Source organism: Sceloporus occidentalis, unplaced genomic scaffold (assembly GCF_023333645.1).
Source record: "Sceloporus occidentalis isolate IW3139 unplaced genomic scaffold, rSceOcc1.0.p SCAF_1, whole genome shotgun sequence".
NCBI lineage: Eukaryota > Metazoa > Chordata > Lepidosauria > Squamata > Phrynosomatidae > Sceloporus > Sceloporus occidentalis.
The window spans coordinates 64797745-64823407 of NW_028316981.1; the positions used below are offsets into that span (position 1 = coordinate 64797745).

Genomic DNA, 25663 nt, shown 5'->3' on the forward strand with positions numbered 1-25663 from the left:
TCCGCCGGCTTCTCTCTAAATCCCGGCCTCCCCCCCCCCCCGGCCCCACGCTGCCCCGAAAAGGCGGAGCCCGGGCCTGGCCTGGCCTCCGCTTCCGCCCTTGGCGCCCATGATTAAGAAGAGGGACACCCCCCCCCCAGACCCTAAAGAATTCCCTAAAGAGACAGAGAAGGAAAGAGAAGGAAAGAGAGAAGGAGGCTTCCTGGGGTTGGTTAGATGAAGTGAGAGGGTCTTGAGTTTCTTTTAAGGAAGGAAGGGAGAGAGAGAAAGAAAGAAAGAAAAGAAGATTTACTGCGGTTGGTTAGATGGAGTGAGGGGTTTCTGAATTTCTAGGAAGGAAGGAACACACAAAGAGAGAGAGAGAAAGCATATGAGATGAATGCGTATTTATATGAGCGTTTTGAGCTTTTTATTTGGTCATGTCCTAAATCCTTCTTGACTGTCCTCCATTTTGAGGTGTGTCTTGTCCTCCTTTGAGGGGATGACACCTGCTCACCCTGGCCTTGGCCATATATATATATATATATATATATATATATATATATGCATGCCACCTTTCTCCCAAAATGGGAGGGTGGAGGAGTACCAACACTTGTCCTTAAAAGGCCATGGCCAGGGTGACCAGACAAAGAATAGCTCTCTCTCTCTCTCTCTCTCTCTATATATATATATATATATATATATATATATGGAGAGAGAGAGAGATCAAATATATATATCTATATGGGGGGAGAGAGAGATTTGGTCATGTCCTAAATCTTGACCTCTATTTTGAGGTGTGCCTTGTTCTCTGAGGAGATGACACTTGGTCACCTTGGCCTTTGAAGGACAAGCCATGGTACTCCTTATGACTGGATCTCTTAGATCTTTCAGATCCCTCACACTAGATCTTTAGATCTCCTCACACTGTGCCTCTGGCATCCCACCACTTGGCATCAATAATGTCGTGACACAATTTTTTCCCCTTTCTTAACTTAAATAGTTTGAGGCTTCTCTTCCCTCAGAACTCTCTCTCTCTAGCCCTTGGTCTTCCCACTCACTTAAGTGTCTCCACTATTAAAGAGTTTTAAATGTTCTTGGTAGCATGTTTTTGGATGTCATATATAATATAAATCAACTTCAGGCCATTCCTTCGTGAACAAGAAGAAAGTAACTTTTATTTACAGGCAGAATTTATGATAGCAGTTGGTTCTCAAGGCTTCTTCTCTAAACACCAGCCTCAATAAACCAGCTATTTATGTCACAAATAACATAACACACTCCTCTAATATTACTGGACTTCCTTTGCCCTTTTCAAATCTTTCTTCCCTTACATAGGAATCTGAACCCCATTAAGGCTAAACTCTTCACTGCACCTCTGACAGTCCTAACTACTCTCAGTATCTCTCTCTCTCTCTCTGTCTATCTATCTATCTATCTATCTGGCCAAGGCCAGGGTGACCAGGTGTCGTTAATCCCTCAAAGGAGGACAAGGCACACATCGAAATAGAGGACATTCAAGGATCAAAACACTCATATAAGTATACATTCATTTCATAATCCTACAATTTCATAGGTTGGAGACATGACAGTTAAAGCAGTGCCGAACTGCATTAATTCTGCAGTGCAGATGCAGCTTCTGAGTCTATGCCACTAGACACTGTTAGGCCCTTCAACTTCTATTGGCTTCTCCCTGACTCAAGGTACATCTATGCTGTAGAAATAATGCAGTTTGCACCACTTTAACTGCCATGGCTCCATCCTACAGAATCCTGGGATTTGTAGTTTTGCGAGGCACCAGCACTCATTGGCAGAGAAGGCTAAAGACCTTGTAAAACTACAAATCTCAGGTTTCTATAGGATGGAGCTACAGCATAACTTTGGCCCGTTACAGACGGGCTAGAAAGTACACGTGGAGCGCGTACTAGGGTTAGAAAGGGGCGGTGCTTCCACACACCCCTAACCCTAGTGTGCGCTCCACGTGCACAAAATGGTGGCGGCTGTTCCACACGGCTGCCGCCATGAGGACGTCACGGCCGCGCCGCCTCTATATGGGGTGCCACGGATGTGACGTCCTTGCTCCGCGCCAGGGCGCTTAGTGCGCCCTTAGCGCAGAGCAGGAAGGAGCTCCGTTTCGGAGCTCCTTCCTGGTTTGGTCTGCTGGGCGCAGCCTTCACACGGCTGCGCCCAGCGGACCAAAGTAGAAAGGGGCCAAGCGTCCCCTTTCTCCTCCTCCCTGCCGCCGCAGGGTGTCCTTGGGGCTTGAAGCCCCAGGGACACCCCTTTTCAGGCTGCGGGGAAGCGGCCTTTTGCCGCTTCCCCGCAGCCTGAAAAGCTGCGGATCGGGGCCTCAGCGGCTGCCGCTCTGGACACTGAGGCCCCAATACAGCGGGCTGCACCCGCCCCAAACAGGCGGTTTGTAACCCGCCAGTATTTCTACAGTGCAAATGCATCCTGAAAGTTAATTTTTTGTTTGTTTTAACTTACCTTATATACTCAACTACAGGTCAATGTCGTGTATCAGTCAAGGGCAAGTTTTAGGGCCAAAATTAGGGATTTTGATATGACTTGAGGGTAAGGGGCACATCTGGGCTGAGGAACAGGAAGGAAGGGAAACATTTGCCTCCCCCAAGCCTTTCCTCAGCCTGGCTGTCCCTTTGGAGGACACCTATTACAGTACTGACCTGTGTATACAGCGACCCAGTTTTTTGGGTAAATGTTTGGTCATAAATTTCTCAATTTACAGTGTATAAATCGAGTATATACAGTATACCCAGCAGATTAACTGTGATATGACTGTATTCTATTTCTTCAATGATTCTATTAGTTTCTGAGTAGTAAACAGTTTGCAGAGAGGCTAATTTTATTTGCATTTTACAAATGTTATGTGCTTGATATCTTTGTTCCCTATTACAGTTGCTAGGGAACTTTTAACTACCAGTAATTGCTTTGTAACTAGCAGACACACACACGTGCCTAAGCTTGTTTGTGCTAGGGTTAAGCAACACCAGAAAAGTAGGTTACAGTATGTAAAATACACATCTTGTTTATGAATTAGACTAATCCAATGTTACATATGGGAACTGCCCTGAAATATTATTCTTGCCAAAAGTGGCCCGTAAAATGTGTGCCAGCTTTGTCTGCAACATAATTCTTCCATGTGGTTTTTATATATAGTACTTTAAATTTCATCTCATCATCTTGCTGCTACTGATTAGGACATCCTGATTTTTTTAATGTTTAGTTCATTGGGACTCTTTTTTCCTTTGCTCCTGCCACTCATGTGATAAAGGAGACTGAGAGAACTGAGAAACTGAAGTCTTTTGACTCATTTGGAAAAGAAAAATACTTCCTTTTAAGCCACAGCAAAGACAATGAACAAGCGCATTTACATGAAAAGTTTTTTTTTAATGAAAATTTGAGTATTATCCAAAAAACAAAACAAAACAAAACCAAAAAAACAACAACACCCTTTCATTTGTATTTACAATATTACTTGCTGAAATATCCAGCACTTCACAAACCCAACCAAGAGAGAACTGACATACAGAGCATGCTCCTTAAAAGTAATTCAGTAATACAGGGCATTTCAGGTCTTTTGCAAAGTCAAAACAAGACAGTATAGTAGCTTCAGTATTTCTACCCCATACAGCAGCAATAAAAATTGCCTTCCAATTCCCTTCCAAATGTATAGGCAGGAGGCCAATTCTGCTAAACCCCACTGACATAAACTGAAGAAGTATATGATATTTTTACTTTCTAATTTAGTAATAGGCTTCACAGCAGAAATGGCTACAGAACATAGAAATTAGACAAAAATGAAAGTAGTGAGAGAAAGCCAGCTTGAAGACAAACCAGATAGTCATTTAGAATTTAAGTGCAAAAGCAGAAAATAGAAGAAATTTCATGATTTGGATACAGTAAATATGTTTGGCGGGGGGGGGGGGGGGGAAATCACCCTTCTTTTTAATCATCTGCAAAAGCTACACTATTTCTGTAGAACCAAAGTACTTTAAAAGCAGCTCCTCCCAGATACTTGTCTGTTGCTTTAGGATGGATTATAAAAAGAAAAGTGTCCCAAGATATTCTAGAGTCCAAGAAGCCTTTTAGCCTCTTCACTTTGCGCCATAAGAGCTTCACTGGCATATTTCTGAAGCAGTTCCATCTTCTTCCTTCGGACAAGAGCTTCTTCGATCTGTACATTGAGAAGAACATTGGATCTTGAGAAACACTGAAACTTTACAACATTGTTTGTAATTTCTGACTAGTTCAAGAAAGAAAGCACTCTAAGAATGAAGTGTCTAATATAACAAGGTGTCAAAAATTATAGCCTGGTATTCAGCTCACTATTTGTAAGTCACTGCCTTTTTGTTTGGCATGGCACTGTCACAATTTCCAGAAACCAATGTACAAATTACTAACTATGAATCTCTTTAAATATAATCGTCCCTTTGTATCCGTGGGGGATACAGGAAAAAGGTTCTGGACCGACACCCTCAGATAACAAAAAACATGGGACCGCAAGTCCAATTGTTTCCTATGGCAGCACAACATGCGTACCGCTGCTGGCACAGCCGCATGCACGCACCTCCATTAAAAACAATGGGGCTTGCCATCTGCGGAGCTCAAATCTGCAGATGGCAAGCCTGCAGATAAGAAGAGTCCACTGTACTCAGGAATAAACTTTTTAACTTAGGTTGTGGGCAAAGATGTAATGCCATTAGAAAACAACAATTCTCATTTTAAATACCCTGAACTGATATAGAACTCTGAGCTTATTCCAAAAACTCAAGATATATAGCAATTCATAATAATCCTTAAGATATATAAGTCAGCTACAATGACTTCATTCAGACATAACTATGGTTTTGTGTTATGAACGAGCTGCAGTGATCTTCAGTCTTCCCCCATCTTAGAGGCAAAGAGAGATTTGGAAGCTTCCAGTTCCACACTTTATTAAACTTTATTAAAGGTTGAGCTTAATAAGTGGTGGCATGTGTGGCCCTCCATATGTTTTTGGGTTGCAAGTCCCAGCAGCCCTAGCCAAAATAACCAGTGGTGAAAACCAACATTTAGAGGGCCTCTTGACTCTCACCATTTAATAATTATGTTTTTTTAAACATAAACACATTGGGCATCCAATTGTAGTTAGTGAAAAAAATGTAACTTCCATTCCTTCCAACAGCAAACATCAATTTGCCAACAAACCAGAACTGGAAGTTCTAAGTTCCCATGTGTGAGGGGGAAGAAAGATCACAGTCCCAAGGCCATTCTTGCAATGCTTAAACTATGGTTTGGAACAGCTTTGTCTGACCAACCCCTGCATATTTCTCAAAGTGTGCGATGACTTTGCTGAAGTGAAAGCAATTTTTGAACTGTAGTTTCAGTTTAGCTATACCACAATCATTTCCTTCAGTTCTTTCCTTGCATCAGTTCCTTAGTAGCAACTTCAGCGCTTATTATCAAGTGCTTTCTCGTCTTCAAATCATTTGACAGTGCCTTCTTTTCTAGCTTGGCATGAAAAGCTCTTTTTTTCCCCACTGGTCACAACAAGAGTCAGAAGCCTCAAGCCCTCAGGCCGAATGTGAACCTTCTAGTATCCCAGTTTGGTCTCAGGGCTCCCCAGTTGACCATAACTCCTCAGCTATGACCACTCATTTAATGGCGTCCCAGGAGTTGTACTGATTTTTTCCCACATTCTGAAAGTTGGAATGTCTCTCTTAAGATTTTGTCACTGACAGCACAAGCTTTAAATTAACATATGCTCGTATTTTGGGTTCTATGCTTTTGTCTTTGGTCCCAATGCAGCCCCCAAGAACGTTTCTGAAATCAAATTCTGATGTGGCTAGAAGAGAATTCCCACTATTGCCTTCCCTATTTCTCTTTTGAACACACTCACTCACACACAGGCACAGACACAGATATCTGGAACTGAATGCTCTAGCATAAAACATCTACCACAATAAATCTGTTACCTTTTTATATGTTCCTTTTTTTTGCTACAGAAGACTAAAGCAGCTCTGAGCAGTAACTGTTCATCTTTTGTTTATTACTTACCTCCTGTTGTGAAGGCACTGGGACATGAGCAATAAATTTCTGCTGGCTGTCTTCACCTTCCTTTTCCTTTCCATTCTCTTCATCAGACTAAAAGATATTCAGAACATATTGATTCACTGTAATGTTTGCCTCAGTATATTCCAAGAACTGAACCCCACAAAAAGCAAGTAATGTGGCTGCATACATTCCTGTGTTTTTGTACAGTATGTACCACCTCCATTTTTAAAGCAAGCTTTATCACATTCTGTTCTAAGAAGCTTCTATATGCCTCTGACATATGGGAGCCTGATCACTGACATTTGAGCAACTGTAAGAATACCAGTATTCAGAGTGGGAAACAGGTAAATATTTAACACTGGTATTACCTTGACCAATAAACTCCCATCACTAGTCCCAGCTTCTGACAATCTAGGCAATCTTGGCAAGGGAAAATCTTTACCTTTACCAATAAGGTAAAGGTAAAGGTAAAGATTTTCCCTTGCCAAGATAGTCTAGATTGTCAGAAGCTGGGACTAGTGATGGGAGTTTATTCTGTGACACAGCACCTGGGCCTCAAACTGCCAACCTGCTAATCTTGCAATTGATAGAGTCAGTGTTGTAACCTCTGAGCCACAGCCAATATAAATAAATTTTAAAATATATATTTATATATATAACCATGGCTAGTGTAGGTGGAAGGGAAGTAACTAAATGGTATACATTATGTACAGTAAAGGTGGGGAAAGTGCTGGCTCCCAGAAGTTGTTAGAATACAAATAGAACACAGATAATGGTGAAGACTGATGGGAGTTGCAGTCCTACAAAAACCTGAATGGTCACATGTTCCCCATCCATGACTGACATGAAAACAATGAAATGTCCAAGACTATCAAAGTGTGCAAGCAGGTATGCTACTCTAAATTTTACTATTAGTGAATTCTTTAACATTCATGATACACTATTATTAGCAGGTCTTTTGAATGTAGGATTAGTACTTGTTTAAAATACCTCATCATCGTTTACTGCATAGATGTTTACTTCCTCCTCTTCTTCTTCCTTATCACCTCTTGCAAGTCGCGCTTCTCTCTCTACTTTCCACTTCTCCACTGCTTCCGAAATAACTGGGATAGTAAAATAACAGAATATTTAAGAATTGCAACAAATACATTAAACTCCTAAGACTTGATGTGACTATATATTTTTACGTATTTTTGAAACACAATGACAACAAGGTCCTCCAAAGGGTTTTAATCTTAAAAATTAAGATGGTAGAAAGGATCAATTCTTGCAGTTTTGAGATCTCTTAGGATGCATCTACACTAGAGAATGAATGCAGTTAGACACCGCTTTAACTGCCATGGCTCTATGCTATGGAATTCTGTGATCTGTAGTTTTGTTAAAGGTTTATCCTCCTCTGTTAGAAAAATCTGGTGCCACAACAAACTACAAATCCCAGGATTCCATGGGATGGAGCCTTGACAGTTAAAGGTGTGTCAAACTTCATTAATGCTGCAGTGTGGAAGTAGCCTTAGATGTATGTTTTTACTTGCAGAAGTAAAACTGATTCTTCTAGGAAGGATATGATACAGCTACAGAAGGCACTCTGAAGAATACAACCAGGGAAACATTATAACAATCCTATAAAATGTTTTGGCAACATACACAGTTACACATTGTTATCTTAACCAAGAGCTGCTTCTAAGGCTAAGACAGGCCCATTGCAGGGAGAATTTCAAGCAAAAAATGCCTTGATTGATGTCAAATGTTCAAAAACCTATTCTAGCATACAGCCCTTTTTATATAAAATCAAACAGAGTGAGAATTTAAAAGTGTTTAGTGTTGTTCCCTATTCATTAGGTCATTTTATTGACTGACCATTAAGGTCTAGTGATTAAATTCTACTACGCAACTCTATCTAGAACTTTCCACTATATTCGCTCTTAGGTAATTGCAAGCAATTTGGCCTATTTCAGCTTCCTTCTAAATCACTTAGGACTGTACTACTGAGTATACATTTTGATCTAAGAAGTCATGTGAACCCCATAGTGCATTGCTTTCTCCAGGTAACCATTTTTCTCCTATTCTTTTTTGTCTTTTACCCAGAGCTATGATTCTACTGATAACAAGTGCTATGCTAAGAGTTAAGAAAATACTATTAAAAGTAAACTTCTGTTCAGATAACTGTACCAGGTTATGAGCTGTGACATCTATTCATAAAAGCCTGATTCTTTATTGGTTTATAGTTTCTGTGTTGACTTGGTTAAATGTCTGGATTATTTTCAAAATCTCTTCTGAAGGTGAGATTAGAATCATAGAATCATAGAAGCATAAAGTTGGAAGAGACCTCAAGGGCCATCCAGTCCAACCCCCTGCCATGCAGGAACTCTCAATCAAAGCATCCCTGACAGATGGCCATCCAGCCTCTGTTTAAAAAGACCTCCCGGGAAGGAGACTCCACTACACTCTGAGGGAGTGTGTTCTACTGTTGAACAGCCCTTACTGTCAGGAAGTTCCTCATAATGTTGAGGTGGAATCTCTTTTCCTGGAGCTTGCATCCATTGCTCCGGGTCCTGTTCTCTGGAGCAGCAGAAAACAAGCTTGCTCCTTCCTCAATATGACATCCCTTCAAGTATTTAAATAGGGCTATCATATCACCTCTTAACCTTCTCTTCTACAGGCTAAACATCCCCAGTTCCCTAAGTCGTTCCTCATAGGACATGGTTTCCAGACCCTTCACCATCTTAGGGAACAACTTAATGCTGTGGATATAGTATATCTTGATTTCAGTAAGGCTTTTGACAGGGTGCCCCATGTCATTCTTGCAAACAAGCTAATGAATGGTGTGAAGCTGTGTGAAGCTTGTTGTTCTTGTGTGTCTTCAAGTAGTTTCCAACTTATGGCAACCCTAAGGCAAACCTACACAGGATTTCCTTGGCAAGTTTCTTCAGAGGCGGTTTGCCACTGCTATCCTCCAAGGTTGGAAGAGTGTGACTCCCCCAGTGTCACCCAGTGGATTTCATGGATAAACGGGGATTCCAACCCTATTCTCCAGAGTCATAGTCCAATGCTCAAACCACTACACAACACTGGCTCTCCTGTGTGAAGCTACATACCAACAGTAAGTACTTGGACAATACAAGAGAATGTACTGTTGCAGGCAATTTCCATGGGCTGGAGTCGATTCAACAAATGGACAATGTGTCCAGGAAAGCTGACAAATTTATATTTCAAGAGAAAAGAGGGTTTAAAAAAAATAGTGAAACTCAGTGATGAACAAGCTGTAAGAGGCCACTTGCACAAATCAGGATTCCCAGCCAAGCTCTGAATCCTGTTAAACAAGTTATTTTCTGTGCCTTGTAAAATGCTCTCATTTTTTTCATGACTGGTGTGTCTCTTTATCCTTTTATGTAAAGCCCATTTTATTTGACCTATATCTTGTTTAAAGAGTAAACAGGAAAATGAAGGAGATGAAATTGATAATGCATTGGGAAGCTGTAAGCCTACCATTCAAAATCTCCACATAGGAACAACAGGCTAGAATCCTATTCATTCATTATGCTAGCAGTCACACTTTTTCCAAGGTCACACTGTGACAGCAAAGAGAGGTAGACAAAATCTACAGGTTCCAAGCACCTACTTTTCCGTGCCTTTTCTTCTTCACACCTACTGTACTTTTGGCCTTTTTACCCCTGCTGTGACCATTTATGCTAGTGCAGTTATACTGACAAAGTGCACAAACAGAATCATAACCCTAACTTTTAGCAGTGTAGGCCCTTAAAGAAATTTAGGGATATGTTTTAATTGATAATTCAAGAGATTAACACTAGAAGTTCTGTTGCTTTCTTCAACTTGAGGTAGGTCACTCCTAGACAAAAATACCCTCTTTATAATCTGTTTCTTTACCTCTTCGAGTGGGTACTGCAATTCTTTTGTGACTAAGCGATGATGGCCAACTCTTTTAATTGTAAGCTAATGTGAATGCAGTTTGCAGCTTTTTCTATGGTAACCTGCTTATGAAATAGAACCAACCAACTAAAATTTTAGTTCCCTGATCAGAGGCAGGTTTCAGAATTCCAGAAGCTGGGTAGCAAGTAGACAGAATGTGGGCAAACAAGCAGAGGTTAGTGCAAATATTCAAAATATATAGCCAAGGAACATTTTGTGTAAGTGCAAAAGGGACTGTATGTGTGTCCATTCTTGCATGAAGCTCAGCAAAAGACCAGGATCCATATGTCTTACCACTGGATCAAGAAATCAATGCTATTGAAGATAATGCTAACAACCAGCCATGTGTAAAACATTTTCCAACTTTCCAGCTTTTATGATGGCTGCACTACTAAAATTTTCTAATAAATCTAATTTTTCTATAATGCCTGAAGGAGAAGGGGACAAGTACAAACATCACAACTCATTTTTCTATCCTTTAAATGTAGGTAAGTGCTCACATTTAGCAGGTGATCCTATTGAAACATCAGCTGATCTCTGGAATAGGGAAATGGCCAGGGTGCTGGACACCATTGCCCCTAAGTATGCCCTCCCAAGAAGTGGAGTCAGGCAAGCTCCTGGGTTCATTAGCTGGCAGTGATTGAGTGGGACAGAGATTAGAGCAATGATGGCCAAAGACTCAGAGCAAGTCTGGCTGACAGGGTAGAAGTCATTGGAATGCCTATACTGTGGCGATAGTGGCAGTGAAGAAACTATATTTCTCTGCCATCATTGTGTCTGCACAGTGTCATCCAGCAGAGCTCTTCCAGGTGGTCAGGTGCCTTTTACACTATCACTCACAAGAAGAAAATAAAGACTACAGTACTTGACAGCCTATTGTGATGCATTTGCAAGAGTGGCTCTAATTTGGATGCTGTAGTGGAGACAGGTCCTGTGGATGTAATCTTGGCACCTGCTTGTCCTGTATTACTGATATGTTTCAGTTTGTGCAGACTGAGGATGTGGGTAGGATCCTTGGAGAGGTGAGAGCTGCCACATACATACTAGACTAGATCCTTGCCACTGCTAGCTTCTGAAAGAAGCTAGAGGGGGACTGGCTGAGTAGGTAAGGGGAGTGCTGAATGCCTCACTGCAGCAGGGGAAGTTTCCATCCTGCCTGAAAAGAATAATTATTGGCCAGTCTTTAATATACAGTGCGCCCTTCTTTTACATGGGGATCCGTTCTGGACCCCCCCCCCCCACGTAAAAGACATTGCGCATATGCCTGAGCCCCATTACAAGTAATGGGGCTTGTGCCCATGGCAGTGCGGTGGCGTGTATGCACCATGGACACATGCACCATTGTTCCTTCCGGGGCACGGCACTGCTTTTTCTGGCACTGCTTTCAGCGTATGACGCAGGCACACTGTACAATTTTTGTGCAAGGTTCTCAAGCATGTGGAGGCCTCCTAGCTCCAGGAGTTTCTGGATGAGATGGAATATCTAGAAACATATCAATTTGGCTTCAGGCCTAGTATAGGATGGAGAAAGCTTTGGTTGCCTTGGTGGATAACCTATGCAGAGAACTGAACAAAGTGTGTGTGTTCTGCTGGACCTCTCACTGGCTTTCGACACCGTCAACCATGATATCCTTCTGGGCTGCCACTCTGAGATGGGACTTGGGAGCACTGTTAGGCAGTGGTTCTGGTCTTTCTTGGTGGGGAAACTCAGAAGGTGGTGCTTGGAGCTCCTGTTTGATGTTCTGGCCACTGGCTTGTTAGATCCCCTTGGGGTTCTGTTTTATCCCCCATGTTATTTAACACCTAAATGAAACCACTGGGAGAGGTCATCCAGAGTTTTGGGATGCATTGTCATCAATGTGCTGATGACACTCAATTCTATTTCTATTTCCCATCTGATTCCAAGGAAGCTGTCTTGGTAATGAGCCAATGTCTGTTTTCAGTAATGGGCTGGATGAGGACAAACAAACTGAAACTTAATCCAGACAAGACAGAGGTACTCCTGGTTAGTCGAAAGGCAGATCAAGGAATAAAGATTCCACCTCTGCTGGATGGGGTTTACACTCCCCTGAAATTCCAAGCTTGTAGCTTGGGTGTTCTCCTAGACTCAACTCTGAGCCTGGATGCCCAGGTTTCAGCAGTGTCCAGGAGTGCATTTGCAACTGTTAAAACTAATGTGCCAGTTGCACCAGTTCCTTGGGATGTCAGATCTGGTTTACAGTGACACATGCCTTGATTATATCCCATTTGGACTACTGTAATGCACTCTACATGAGGCTACCTTTGGAAATTGTTCGGAAACTTCAATGGATCCAGAATGCTGCCTCCAAAATGCTGACCAGGGACATATAACTCCCTTATTAAAACAGCTTCAGTAGCTATTGTTTTTTCCCCAGGAACAATTGAAATATTGATTATGACCTATAAAGTCATACATGACTAAGGCTCAGACTGTTTGAAAGATCATGTATGAACCTGCCAGAACTCTAAAAATTCTCAGGAGAAAGCTTTCTCTCGGTCCCACCACCATCACAGGCTTGCTTGCTGAGGTTACGAGATCCTTCTTAGCGGCTATTCCTACCTTCTGGAACGACTTTCCACAGGAGGCTAGACTGACCTCCTTCCTGCTTGCCTTTCACCAGCAGGAAAAAAACTTTTCTCTTTAAGTAGGTTGTTAATATGTAACTGCATTGAGGGTGGCTCCTTATTGGGATGTTTGTTTTTAGTATGTTTTTAATGATTTTATATTTTTAACTCATTATAGTAACATGATGTTTTTAGTTGTGTTTTTAAAATTGTACTTTTTAGAAAGCATATTTTGTGAGCGGCCTTCGGTCCAATTTAGGATAAAGGTGGCATATAAATAAAATAAAATAAATAATAAACAAATTCTCCAGGAAATTAATCTGGCTTTGGGGAGAAATGTTTCTGAGGAAACTATGTACTACCACTTCAAAATCCAAGACCAGAGATAAGAAAGGAAAAAAGATGAAGTAACATAAGAAACACTGTCTTCAGCTGCCATTTTCCCCAGTACAAATACGTCATCTTTACTTATCCCAATTAACAGCTGGGGGGAAAATGTGGTGGATATCATGAGACATGACTTTATAAATCGGACCACCATCTTATGCAAATTAACTTGGAAGCAAGAGCCATGTGAATCAATAGAACCTACCTATGAGTGAGTATGCCTAAATTCAGACTACTTTTACATATGAAAAGCCTTAAGCAAAATAAACACAGCTAATAAGATATACAGAATTAAATCTAGTCCTATATGATAATAACTTAGCAGACTTTGGAAACAGGTTGATACCTGGAAGACAGTTGACTCTAGGACTTTTTCCTAGGATATGAAGGAAGGTGAATTATAGAATCATCGAGTTGGAAGAGACCACAGGGGCCATTGAGTCCAATCCCCGGCATAAAGAAAAACACAATCAAAGCACTCCCAACAGATGGCCATCCAGCCTCTATTTAAAAAACCCTAAAGGAGGAGACTCCACCAAACATCAAAGGAGTGTGTTCCACTGTTGAACAGCTCTTACTATCAGAAAGTTCTTCCTAATGTTTAGATGGAATCTCTTTTCCTGTAATATAGTCATGGTCTGAGATTAATGGATATATTATCCTTTGGTTTTTGGGAACAAGCATTTGGGAAAGGAATGCTTCAGCTTTCAGGAAAAGAAATGATAAATTTACCTGAGGCACTTAGATATTACTTTCAAAACCATGCCCTACCTACAACCCATCTTGGTGTTGGCCAATGGAGGGATATATTTTATACAAATATTTAAGCAATACTAACCCAAGAAGCCCCTACAAATTAGCCATTTATCAACCTTTCTCCTAAATTAGGCCTCAGAGGACAGAAAGCCAGCTAACCCAAGTCTCATTATGCCCATCCTCCAAAGCCCATGCACCAAGTAATGCAGTATGCTAGTAAAATGCTTGAAGAAACAAATCCTAAACTGTTCTGAACATAATCCAGTTACAAACTAATCATTAGTGTATTCATTTATGAAAGGCATAACCAGTTTTCTGAACTCAATAACCAAAATAGAAGAGTAGTACATTAGTTAAAAGTCCTGGAATTATGACAAGAACAGAATGCTGTCAGAGGATAATACTCACTGGCTTACAATGCTTTCATATAATCAACAGCAGCAACTTATTTATTTCCTTTGCATGCTTCATCTAATTTTCATCTCTAACAGACATAAACTAATTTCCTACACACCCATGCACTCATCAGCAGAATAAATGACCATCTGTGCACTGCAGTATAATGTCAAAGGAAGAGAATCAAGCAAGTACACTGACAATTTACCATGCATTTTCTGAACTGCACAAAAAAGCAAGCATAATATCATCACCTGACCTTACAGAAAAGTAGTTTGCAGCTCACAATAAAACAAGTAAAATCACAAAGATCTGTTTAGGTTTGCAGATTTAGCCTGACAACATCATAATCCATGGTACTGCAAGAAGTTAAAGGTAAAGGTAGTCCCTTGACATAAATGTCTAGTCGTTACTGACTGTAGGGGACAGTGCTCATCTCCATTTCTAAGAGCCAGTGTTGTCCAAGGACTGCTCTGGCAGTCATGCAGCCAGCATGACTCCACCGAACGCTGTTACCTGAAAAGTGGTACCCATTTATCTACTTGCATTTGCATGCTTTCAAACTGCTAGGTTGGCAGAAGCTGCTGGTACTCACTTATTTTAGCTAAGAGTGGCTACTGTAAGCAGGTATCTGTTTTATCAAAAGACTGTGCGTGTGAGAGAGAGAACATGTTTTAGGCCAAACATCCCACCAGAACCTTAATCTGGGGGAATAGGACATATTCAGTAGTGGAGTACATGCTTTGCAAGCCAAAGGTTTGAGATTTAAGCCTTGGAATCTAAAACTTAGGGAGGGTGAATCAGGTACCAGGTAAAGACTTAAAATTTGGACCTCCAGAATAGAAAATACTAGGTAAAGTGCACACATATTGGCCCGACCTGGTAGAATCACAGAATCATAGAGTTGGAAGAGACCACAAGGACCACCCAGTCCAACCCCATGCCATGCAGGAAATCTAAATCAAAGCATCCCCGACAGATGGCCATCCAGCCTGTTTAAAGACCTCAAAGGAAGGAGACTCCACTACACTCCCAGGGAGTTTGTTCCACTGTTGAACAGCCCTTACTGTCAGGAAGTTCCTCCTAATGTTGAGGTGGAATCTCTTTTCCTGGAGCTTGCATCCATTGCTCCGGGTTCTAGTCTGTGGAGCAGCAGAAAACAAGCTTACTCCCTCCTCAATATGACATCACTTCAAGTATTTAAACAGGGCTATCATATTATCTCTAAGCCTTCTCTTCTACAGGCTAAACATCCTCAGCTCCCTAAGTCGTTCCTCATAGGGCATGGTTTCCAGACCCTTCACCATTTTAGTCGCCTTCCTTTGGACACGCTCCAGTTTTTCAACATCCTTTTTAAATTGTGGTGCCCAGAACTGGACACAATATTCAAAGTGGGGCCTGACCAGAGCAGAATAGAGTGGAACTATTACTTCTCTTGATCTTGGTCCTCGATTACTTTCTTTTATGTAGGATTCAAAATGGAGCAAAAGCAAGCAGCACTACTGGAGTGCTGAATATGTAGCAGTCAAAACCTGGCTATCATGTAGGCTGTGTTAGTCTGGAAAATCAGTATGCATGCATCTGAAGAAGTAGACTCAAGTCTACAAAAGCTCACACTACCAACTCCTTCCTTTCAGTTAGTCTCAAAGGTACTACAAGATCCCTTTACTTACTACTAATAAGTAAGAATACACTGACTAACATCATACATAAGCAATATTCAATATTAAATGAGAGGTAGGATCCATTTTTTTAAAAACTGTTTTACTCCTTTATATTACAATAAATAGAAGTTAGCACTCCTATAAAGGATGTTAAAGCAAAGAAACTGCTTGGGGTTTACTCATGTATACCTTTCTTTTCATGTTCTTGTTCCAGTGGTTCTAGAACACCATCATCCTCATCCCTGTAACCATAGTATTCTGCATCAATAGCTTTCATTAGTTCAGCTCGTGTCTTCCTTGGAGGAGGGAGAGCTGAAGGAATAAATGAAAAGTCATTATCAAAACAGGAAAATGAGGAACAAAAATTACCCTTCTAGCATTTGATGGTCAGAAAAATTCAACTAAGCAGCAACTGGTACCACAGGGTAAGGAATCCATGGGCTATGTGCCAATAATAAATAGCTATTTTTATTTTAGCCTCTCCTCCCTAACGGCACCTCTTCTTATTAGGCAGCTGTTAAAAATATATGCATCTTTGCACCATCATACAAAAATCCCAAAATGTTCCCAATATTTTGAATTTTAAAAACTGGGGTTGTGTCAAGAAACATCTGTCAGATCCTGGAGTATTAGGCTTGCTTCACCACATGCTATTTTCTGATTTGTTTCAACAAAAGTGAAGAAGACATTCTATCTGACAAGTCCAGATTGCTAATGTCTAATCAAGATTAAAATACTGACCCTATACAAATTGTCCTGTGAAATAAAACCCTCAGTTTCATCAGCATATTCATAAAACTTTCATGTTTTTCTTCAGCAGAGACAAACTCAACATTTATATTGCTTCCAATAGCACATGGGATAAGAATGTATATTTTACTCTCTGAAGATAGTTGTGAACATGAAATTAAGACAGTACATATACTGCAAAAACTGAGAAGGGCAGATTATATATTTCCCATTGTCATTTGAAGCTTCTCTTCTATTAACAACAAAAATTACATCTCATTAGACTGGGGCAGAAAATGCAACCATTTTTGTATGGTGAAATTCATACTTGATTTATGTATCCACATGCGCATCCACTTACGTTCTTTTTCAAAAAGCTCTCGGACACCTGGTAAATCTTTAGCAGCTCCAAAATATTTATAACCCCTGTTTCCTGGAACTTCTTTTCCTTCATGATCAAGCATTTTGGGACCAATTCTCTTTAAAAATCGGAAAGGAGAGACAAAAAACCACAGTTGTAAGTATTTACTCAACAGAAGTTGTGAATGCCAATGTAGATAAAGCAGAGGGGCAAAAAGGTAGCAAGAGGTGTGGTAACAGGGAACAGCAGCAAAAACCATCTCTGTCAGATGAGAAAGATGACCTAATGGCTCCAAACTGCTTGGAACCTAGCAGGCTAGCTGTCTATGGTGATGGAGGTGGCGTCCTCTGTCATCTGCATTTACTACATACCACTCCAAGAAGTCTCTTACACTGGCATAAATCACCAACAGAATACCAGCCACAATCAGCATTATATGACTAGGGCAGCATAAAACTAATAGTCTCATCAAAATTACTCCACTTTTGCATTATATATAATGGACAGCCATTTATTTATGCAACCATTAAGCATTAGTTCACTAGCAATTTATGACAGAAACATCTGCACTTTTCTGCAAGAGCGCTAATCATTACTGCATACTTACTGCATAATCAGGTCCTCCCAGCTCCTTTATTCGGACTTCCCAGTGCCCCTTCTCTCTGAGAAGTTTGTTAATTTCATCATTCAAGTCACGAATTCTGAATTCACCTAAACCAGCTAGTTTTAAGGAAGATCAAAGAAAGTTTTAAGGTTTTTAGAGGAGGACTCTCTCTAGTCTAAAGTTCTGCAGGACTGAAGGCAATCTATCTTGTTTCATTCCTTTCTGTCAAATCAGTATCTCTCTGCTTTTGGTAAATGGTACTTACACTGATATTAAAAGATGAGTTTTTATACATTCTACAAAGAAATCAAAGGCACACAGCCTAACTATAGCCCAGTTCAGACACTAACAAAGCAGTTGAGTAACGTGCAAAGAACGGCAAATGTGACTTTGGGGTGAAACAGACGGACAAAATAAAGCAACTTCCAGCTGCTTTGAAGACAGGGCATTTATATGACACACACCTCCAAAGCAGATAAAAACAGAGCAGAAAGAAGTCAGGATACTCCAGCTTAGCTTGAAAATGTGTGTCTTTGCACCTGCATATAAACAGTGTGGTGCTTGCTCAGCAAAGCAAAAAACATGAAAGTGTGATAACTCCAATGGATATAATTGCAACATGCACAAACCAGACAGTCCAATAGGAGGATATGAGGTGAAATGGGGTAAAGGGGGCATATATGGGGGGTCCTCCATGTTTCAATGTATCACTCGCATAACAATGCACTGATGCCCTGTACATGCGACTGTGTGGCTGACCACAGGGATGGCCATCCAATGGATTGGCATCTGGGCATACATGGGAGGACATGTATTGTGTGACAGTGCACGTGCATGGTTGGGAGGCAAAAAAACCCCAAAAACAACCATGGTGCAGCTTGATGCTGTGCATGCAGTCTGGCCATGGATATTCGGCCTGACTTGGGAGCAGTCAGCAGGCTTTTGATCCGCTTTTCCCTGCCTATTTGCTCTGGCCTCTTGAGAGATGTCTGATATCTCTGACATTGAGAGTATTCAAGTACCCAAGGTCACCCAGTGAGTTTCCATGGCTAAATCGGAATTGAACCCTGATCTTCAGAGTCATAGTCCAATGCTTAAACCACTACACCATGCTGGCTCTCACAATATTGTGAGACAAAGCCAAAACAAGGTACACTTTTAAGCAATGTAGATGAAAAGTACATTCTTCAGATGTATGAAAATTGGCATTCTCTTTTATTAAAAACTTACCATTTTGAATTTGTGCTACTTTCTTGGATATTTCACCAATAATCTTAAAAAGAGAGAGAAAGAGATGCATTATGCGACAATTTGTATTTTTACCTCCAGTGACTAGAAACATTTATTTAAAAAGTGCATCATAGGATCTCTTAGAAACAAATGAGGTTTTGTTAAGATCTGTACAACCAGTCTGCTTTGTCAAAGTATTCTGGTAGAAAAAAGGGAGGAAAAAATTGGGGTGAGAATGGAAGCAAGTAGGTAAGATTATTTGTAAAGGCATTTCCCCATTTTCTCTCCCCTTTCCTATTGTCAGTTTAGAGTGTAAGCTCTAAGGACAAAAATAATAGTTCTTTTTGTACTTGTGTAATACTGCTACTCAACTTGTACCTCAGGGATGAGAACAGCTGTCAAAGAAAATAGGCAGTATGGCTTCATACCATATTAGAAATTTAGTTTTTACAACTTTATTTTTTAACCTATTTCGCTTTTAATGTGCCAGAACAGCTGCTATATGCAGCCCGTACAAACCTTTAGCAAGATTCAAAGATAATTACTTGAATCCTAATTTCTCTTTTCTGGGTGAAAAACATGGGCACAGAGCTCACACTGATGGAATGGGGTTTTTCCATCTCCTTCTTTCCTCTGCAATCATTCTTGCCCCTCTTCAAAACCTGTTCCTTAAATCTGAGAATGCCTTAGGAATGGTGTGGGCTGTGGTGCAGAATATGATAGAGCTGTAGATAGCAGGGCAAAGTGGCAAAAATCACCCTCCATAGGCGAATGGAAGAAAAAAAATAGGACCCATGCTATTATCTTTTATTTTCTATTTTCTTATCTTATAGTAAAAAAGAGTATCTGTACCATGTTCTAATTCATATTCCACAAAAGGGCTTTAGCCCATATAAATTAATGTCATAGGAAACTTATACCACTTGTTAATACCCAAGGTGCCACAGGACTTTCTAGTATAACCAACAATTTAACCTTTCCCAAGAGTCTCTCACTATATAAAGTGGGGTGTTGTTGTTCATTCCACACAACCCCAATGAGACTGCAGTTTTAGAAACCAGGGAGGAATCGGGGTGTTCCTGTGTTTACCAGATCATATCACACAGCAAATACCTGTCGTCTCCATTTCTCAGCTTTAGGAAGCTCATTACATTCTGATGCAAGAAAAGGCCTTCGCTCCTGTTTAAAAGAAAGAAATGTCATGGTATCACTCTTTCTTCCAATGAATAAACTGTATACAATCTTTATTCACTCAGGCTGGATATACATCCAATGCAATCTGTACTGAAAACATGCAGTATATCAAACATACACATAAAGGCAAAATATATATTATTTTACAGTATTTAAACTGCGGAATTCACTACCACAAAATGTACTTGGACAACATGGGCAGGCTTAAAAGGAGACAGACAGGACAAACTCCTAGGTGTTGTTATCAGTGGCTTCTTGTCGTGGTGGATTTATAGTCTTTCTGGAGGCAGGATGCCTCTGCATGTGAAAGGGAGGGAAGAGGAAGCCTTTATGTCTTATTTCTGGGCTCCCCACAGGCATTTGGTTGTCCAGACCGGCTGAAGTGAATACTGGACTAAATGGGCCTTTAGTCTGATCCAGCATGGTTCTCCTTATGCTCTTACAAGCTAAATAAAATGTTCATGCATCCAAGTTATAATGAGGCATCACATGCCTGCCCACTAGTACAGCATGGTTATCATGTGCAAGACTCGAGTTGCTCCAAGAACAAAATGATCAATGGTTGATTCTCCAGTAAGACAATTATCAAGGCAATAAAAGGTTAGAGAATCTCTTCAAGTCATGGATGATATGCAAGAGCATATGATTATGTCTAACAGCTGTATACAAAGGCAACCATCTCAATGCTTAAATGTTTAGCAGAATGTTCTTACTATAAAGGCACATGATGCTGCCCTTCTAAAACTATGCTCGAAGAAATTGTAGCTAGCTCTGGATTACAAGAAGCTATTCCATGCAACCTCTCAGAAGCAGAAACATTTACAGAAGATCAGTCTTTCTTTTCCATGTTTTGATTATGATTCCTCATTACATAACTGCAATGGAAGGCACCAGGTTGGAGAAGACTTCTGTAAATCAACCTAATCTTTGTTTACTTCAGCAATATTTTGGCCTGTTACAGACAGCCAAAATAAAGCTGCTTCGAGTCACAGTGGAGATATGGTGTTTCAATGATGTATGCATCCTAAGAGTCCAGAAGTCGCACCAAAGCCACACTCCAGCCCTAAGGACTCAAGCGTGGCTTTGGTGTGGCTTCTGGACTCTTAGGATGCATGCATCATTGAAACAACATACCTCCACTGTGACTCGAAGCAGCTTTATTTTGGCTGTCTGTAACAGGCCTTAGTAAACAACATTTGGTTCACATTGTTGTCTTTTAGTCAGGGGATCTATATTAGTCACTGGCTTTTTGGGTTTATCCAATGGTGGGCACAGAAATCACTTATGCACAAACACAAAATCACAACAAAGCAAAGAAAAAGAGGGCACATACTTATGCCTGAACAATATAGAGTACCGTATATACTTGTGTATAAATCAATGCCATGTATAAGTCGAGGGCAGGTTTTGGGACCAAAATCAGGGATTTTAATATGACCCCCAGATAAGTCGAGGGTATAATTTGAGTCTCAGTACCCTTCCTTCCCCTCCACAGCCTGGCTGTCTCTTTGGGAGACAGCTGAGCTGGGGAGGAAACTTCAGAGCCTAGCGCTCACTCTTCCTCCTCCTCTGCAGCTTGGCTGTCCCTTCGGAGGATACAGGGACTAGGGAAAAGCAGGTAGCAAGTGTTTGCTTCCAGGATTCCCCCCAGTCCCAGAGTCCTCCAGCCTCTGCAGGATACTGAAACCAGGGAAAAGCAGGGAGCAAGCATTTGCTCCCAGGTTCCCCCTGATCCCAGTGTCCTCCAGCCTCTGCAGGATACTGGGACCAGGGAAAAGCAAGGAGCAGCCAGGCTGCGGAAGAAGCTTGAGGCGCAAGCCTATTACCGCACTGGCCCGTATATAAGTCTACCCAGGGAATTTTGGGTCACTTTTTGGGCAAAAACTTCTTGAGTATATATGGAACTGAATTCTAATTTTTTTAAAAACCCACAGTGTAGATTATCATATTTTATTAAGCTAGCATATGCACAAAGTTACCTGTGCAATACAAGCTTGATCAAATCAAGAAGTCTCCCAACAGCCACAGCTATCTAAAATGTTTCCTGGAAGGGTGAATATCTTGCTTATTCCAAAACTGAGAGGCACAGTTTCCTAACTTTTATGAAACAGCAAACTATGGTTAATCAGAAAATTCCTGGTTTGACTGCTGCCAATCATGAAAGGAAGAAGAGCAGAAGCTGCATATGCTGGCAAAAGGTTTCTTCGTGTGTGAGCATGCAAAAATAGCCAAAGTCGATAAAATAATTGCAAAGCTATTTCTAGCATCAATTTATCAGTATCATTTTCATTAACGTCAAGCCCATTTATATCTTTTACTTCTAAACTGGTGTGTTGACTTCTGTACTCATTCACAAAACTATTTAAGATTAAGCCCTTTCTAGATCCTATTTAATACACAAAGAACACAATAATTATTTTATTTATTTAATTTGTATGCCACCTTTCTCCCAGAAGGGGCCCAAGACAGCTCAAGAATACATACACCTGCTTGATTAATATCTTTTACCATTATTATACAGTTTGGGACTCTGTGTTGCAATGAGGCAAGGGAAACTTCACCGTAATGCTAGGGAATTCGTTTAAATAGATACAAGGGGTCTTGTGCACCTTATAGACAAACATTTTGCTATAGTTACCTTAACTTTTCCTTCTTCCAGTTGAGCTTGGCGAAATCTGGCCAAGGCCGTCCTACAAGGAAAAAGGTTTAGTTGAACATCTATTAGTTTCTATGGCAGAAAACTCACAGCAAATAGGCCTAACTTAAAATGATTAGTATTCTATACACTGAAATTTAGCCAGAGGTCTGCAACCAAAATAATCAACATGTTTCATGTATTAGCTCTGGATGCACCAGAGCAGATTAAATTAACGTATTTCAGGAAACAACAGCTGCATGTCACTCTCTCTGCACAAAATATAACTAAGAGGCACAGGTAGAGATTAATATAGTGAAACACACCAAGGATCAGGGTCCAAGGGCATATATATATCTGTCCCTGGCTTACCACTCCACCAAATGCATCTGAGGAAGTAGACTTTAGTCTACGAAAGCTCATGCTGCCAATTTCTTTCTTCCAGTTAGTCTCAAAGATGCTACAAGATCTCTCTACAAGTGATTCTACAGACTAACATGGCTATGGGTACTTACATGGCCTTTTCTGCATTTCGAGCCTAAAAAAAGAGAGAAAAGAAAGTTTTTTTTTCTTTTAAAAACATCTAAAAAGTGTAACGTGAAGATTTATGAATGGATAACAACAAAGTGCTGACTATTCACCATGGTTGTGGGGTCAGATTTACCACTTGACACACTACATTATATATACATTTATGTTGGACTAGGTTTCTATTCAAAACACCTTTTATCTATCAGCAACCAAGTCCCGAGAGCTTGCAAGGTCTCAGAAGAAGAAAAAAAGCAGACAGATTTTTAAAGTTTCTACCAAAAATGAAACAAAAATAATTCCAAGCAATGACCATGCATCTAGGTTGCCAAAATTTCAGCAGTTTAAAATGAGTATGTATCCTTGAACACCATGTTTTACAGTTGGATCTTTACAGCTGAACTTTTCCCCTGATCATTTCTGTTTCTAAAATATACCAGAGAGTTTCAACACCAGATCCAACTCAAACATATGCTAAAATAACTTTCTATAGGAACACATCTGACCATACCTGAAGCATTTAGATACATTCCAAGTTTATTATTTCTGACCATTTAAAGTATCATCACTTTGAATTTGAAAATAGTGTTATAAATTACTAAAAAAAAAAAGACCCCCTCTGAACTTAATGGCAAGCTGGACCACCATCCTAGCAGCCAGTTAAATGCTTTTAATTCTGGCATGGCCAGTAATCCAGCAAAACACATGATAATTCTAGGGAACTATTTCCCTTTAACTGAGAAAAGGAAACAAAAGCAACAGGGAAATAAACAGAAATGATCAGGAGAAAAGTTCAGCTCAGCATATAGATTTTTCAGATCCTAGGAATGTAATAAATCTGAGGTGCAGTGAACTGCAACAGATCTGTGTTTAACAGAACTTCAGCTGTGAGCTTTTGTCTTATGTGCCTGTGGCTGAATACTGCTCCCCTGTGGTCTTGGGAGTAGGTTTTGGGACACACGTCTGTGTACCAGGGTGCATCTGCACTGCAGAAATATTGCAGTTTCACGCCACTTTAACTGTCATAGTGCTCTCCTACAGAATCCTGTGATTTGTATTTTTGTGAGGCACTCTTTGGCAGAGAAGGTTAAAGACCTTGTGAAACCAATCCCAGGATTCTATAGGATGGAGCTACAGCACTTACAGTGGTGTCAAACTGCACCATTTCTACAGTGTAGACGCACCCAGTGAGATGAAACACACCATGCAGCAGACCAGCGACAGACGTGTTACTGGGGAGACATAATCACAGATCTGTCTGTGTGGGGCCAGGGAACAGCAACAGCAACAGCTCACTTAGGACAGTACTAGTGACAGCATATATTTCTGTACCTTTTAGTTGGCCAGATCTGAGTATAACTGTGATGTGTATTTTGGATTTTGTTGTAGATCATCAATGCATGACACCACAGTAACCGATGAATGTATTTTCTGGATCTAAAGATGTCTTTCTTGTAATGATGTAGGTTTTAAAGAGAAAGTAGAGCCTGAAAAAAATATGGATTCCACCCCCCAGCGCTCTAAATGATGTATTTTGATTTAGCAGGCTTGGTTTAAATATTACATCATACTGAAATAAATTCAAAGCGTGGAAAATATTTCATTGGAATACACTCATCCCTTCATATTTGCGGATTTGATTATTCATGGATTTGATTAATTCGTTCTCCAATATCTAGGTCCTCCAGTGCAACTCTATGGTCAACTTTAACTAAAAGTTGCACTGAAAGACGTAGAGATTCCTAAAGAGAATACTCTACTAGGCATTTGTAGCTCCTCTGGTGCAGTTCTATGGTCAGTGTCTCTTGGGTGTTGACCATGGTGTTGCCCTGGAGGACCTAGAAGAGATTCCTAGAGAGGTGTCCTCTCAGGTAAAAACATGGTGTTTTTGTTATTTGTGGTTTTTCCATATTCACGGGGGTATTGTGCCCCTAACCCTAGAGAATATGGAGGGACAAGTGGATTTCTAATAACATAAAGAAAGCAGCATGTACTTAGCAAACAAGAACGACATCTGGAAGAATCCAATTTTTGTTAAGTTCCCCTCTCTAAAGAGAGATGTACCTGATATGCCAACACTTGTTTTCTTCTGCTCAGTTTTACTCACTCATTCTGTGCCCTGCTTATCAACTCCGTTTCAGATTGAGAAAACTGATTCAGAATAACTAGATGAACTAATTGTATTTCACTAAAGGATATATATATAGTGTTTATATATATTTAGTGTTTTTAATGGAATGTTTTAATTGTATTATTGTTTTTACTTTTGTATGTATTTATATTTTGTTGGAAACCGCCTTGATATTTGAAAGGCGGTATATAAATAAAACTTTATTATTATTATTATTATTATTATTATATGAGTCTATGGGTACAGACAGCTTCACATTTTAATGCTTCTGACTACCTGTAACTTGTGACTGGCTGACCGAGAAGAGGCTTTGCGTAACGGAAGCCATCTTAGCAGTGCCTTCATCTGTTGTCCTATATTTCTTCTCACCCACTTCTTCTTATCCTAGACAGTGGGCCTTTGATATCTGCTGGGGTTTGGGTCCAGGATCTCTTGTGGATACCAAAATCCATGGATGCTCAAGACCCATCACACACAACTGTAAACTGATTTCCACCAGAGGC

The 25663-nt window shown here is 40.4% G+C and overlaps 1 protein-coding gene across 2 annotated transcripts; it reads right to left on the bottom strand.

The window, feature by feature from the left end:
• Positions 1 to 3417: 3417 nt before the first annotated feature.
• Positions 3418 to 25663, bottom strand: ISY1 (ISY1 spliceosome associated protein). 2 transcript variants are annotated; one of them, XM_089498847.1, is made up of 11 exons: positions 25437 to 25663; positions 23017 to 23039; positions 22505 to 22556; positions 19786 to 19851; positions 18673 to 18715; positions 17446 to 17558; positions 16839 to 16956; positions 15938 to 16060; positions 7024 to 7136; positions 6037 to 6123; positions 3418 to 4174 (listed from the first exon to the last, which is right to left on the bottom strand). In XM_089498847.1, the coding sequence occupies exons 1-11, from the start codon at positions 25503 to 25505 to the stop codon at positions 4067 to 4069; spliced, it is 915 nt and encodes a 304-aa protein (XP_089354973.1). In that variant the 5' UTR covers positions 25506 to 25663; the 3' UTR covers positions 3418 to 4066. The 2 variants fall into 2 exon arrangements, with proteins under 2 accessions (XP_089354973.1, XP_089355047.1); XM_089498921.1 differs by lacking the exon at positions 25437 to 25663 and adding an exon at positions 24362 to 24502.

Excerpts from the sequence above, each read along its gene's own strand:
- ISY1 (XM_089498847.1), bottom strand. The coding sequence starts at position 25,505 with ATGAAGGCACTGCTAAGATGGCTTCCGTTACGCAAAGCCTCTTCTCGG. Across the intron at positions 16,957-17,445 it reads TGGGAGGACCTGATTATGCA|AGAATTGGTCCCAAAATGCT; the intron begins GTAAGTATGCAG and ends CGATTTTTAAAG. Across the intron at positions 4,175-6,036 it reads CAGTGCCTTCACAACAGGAG|ATCGAAGAAGCTCTTGTCCG; the intron begins GTAAGTAATAAA and ends CTCAATGTACAG.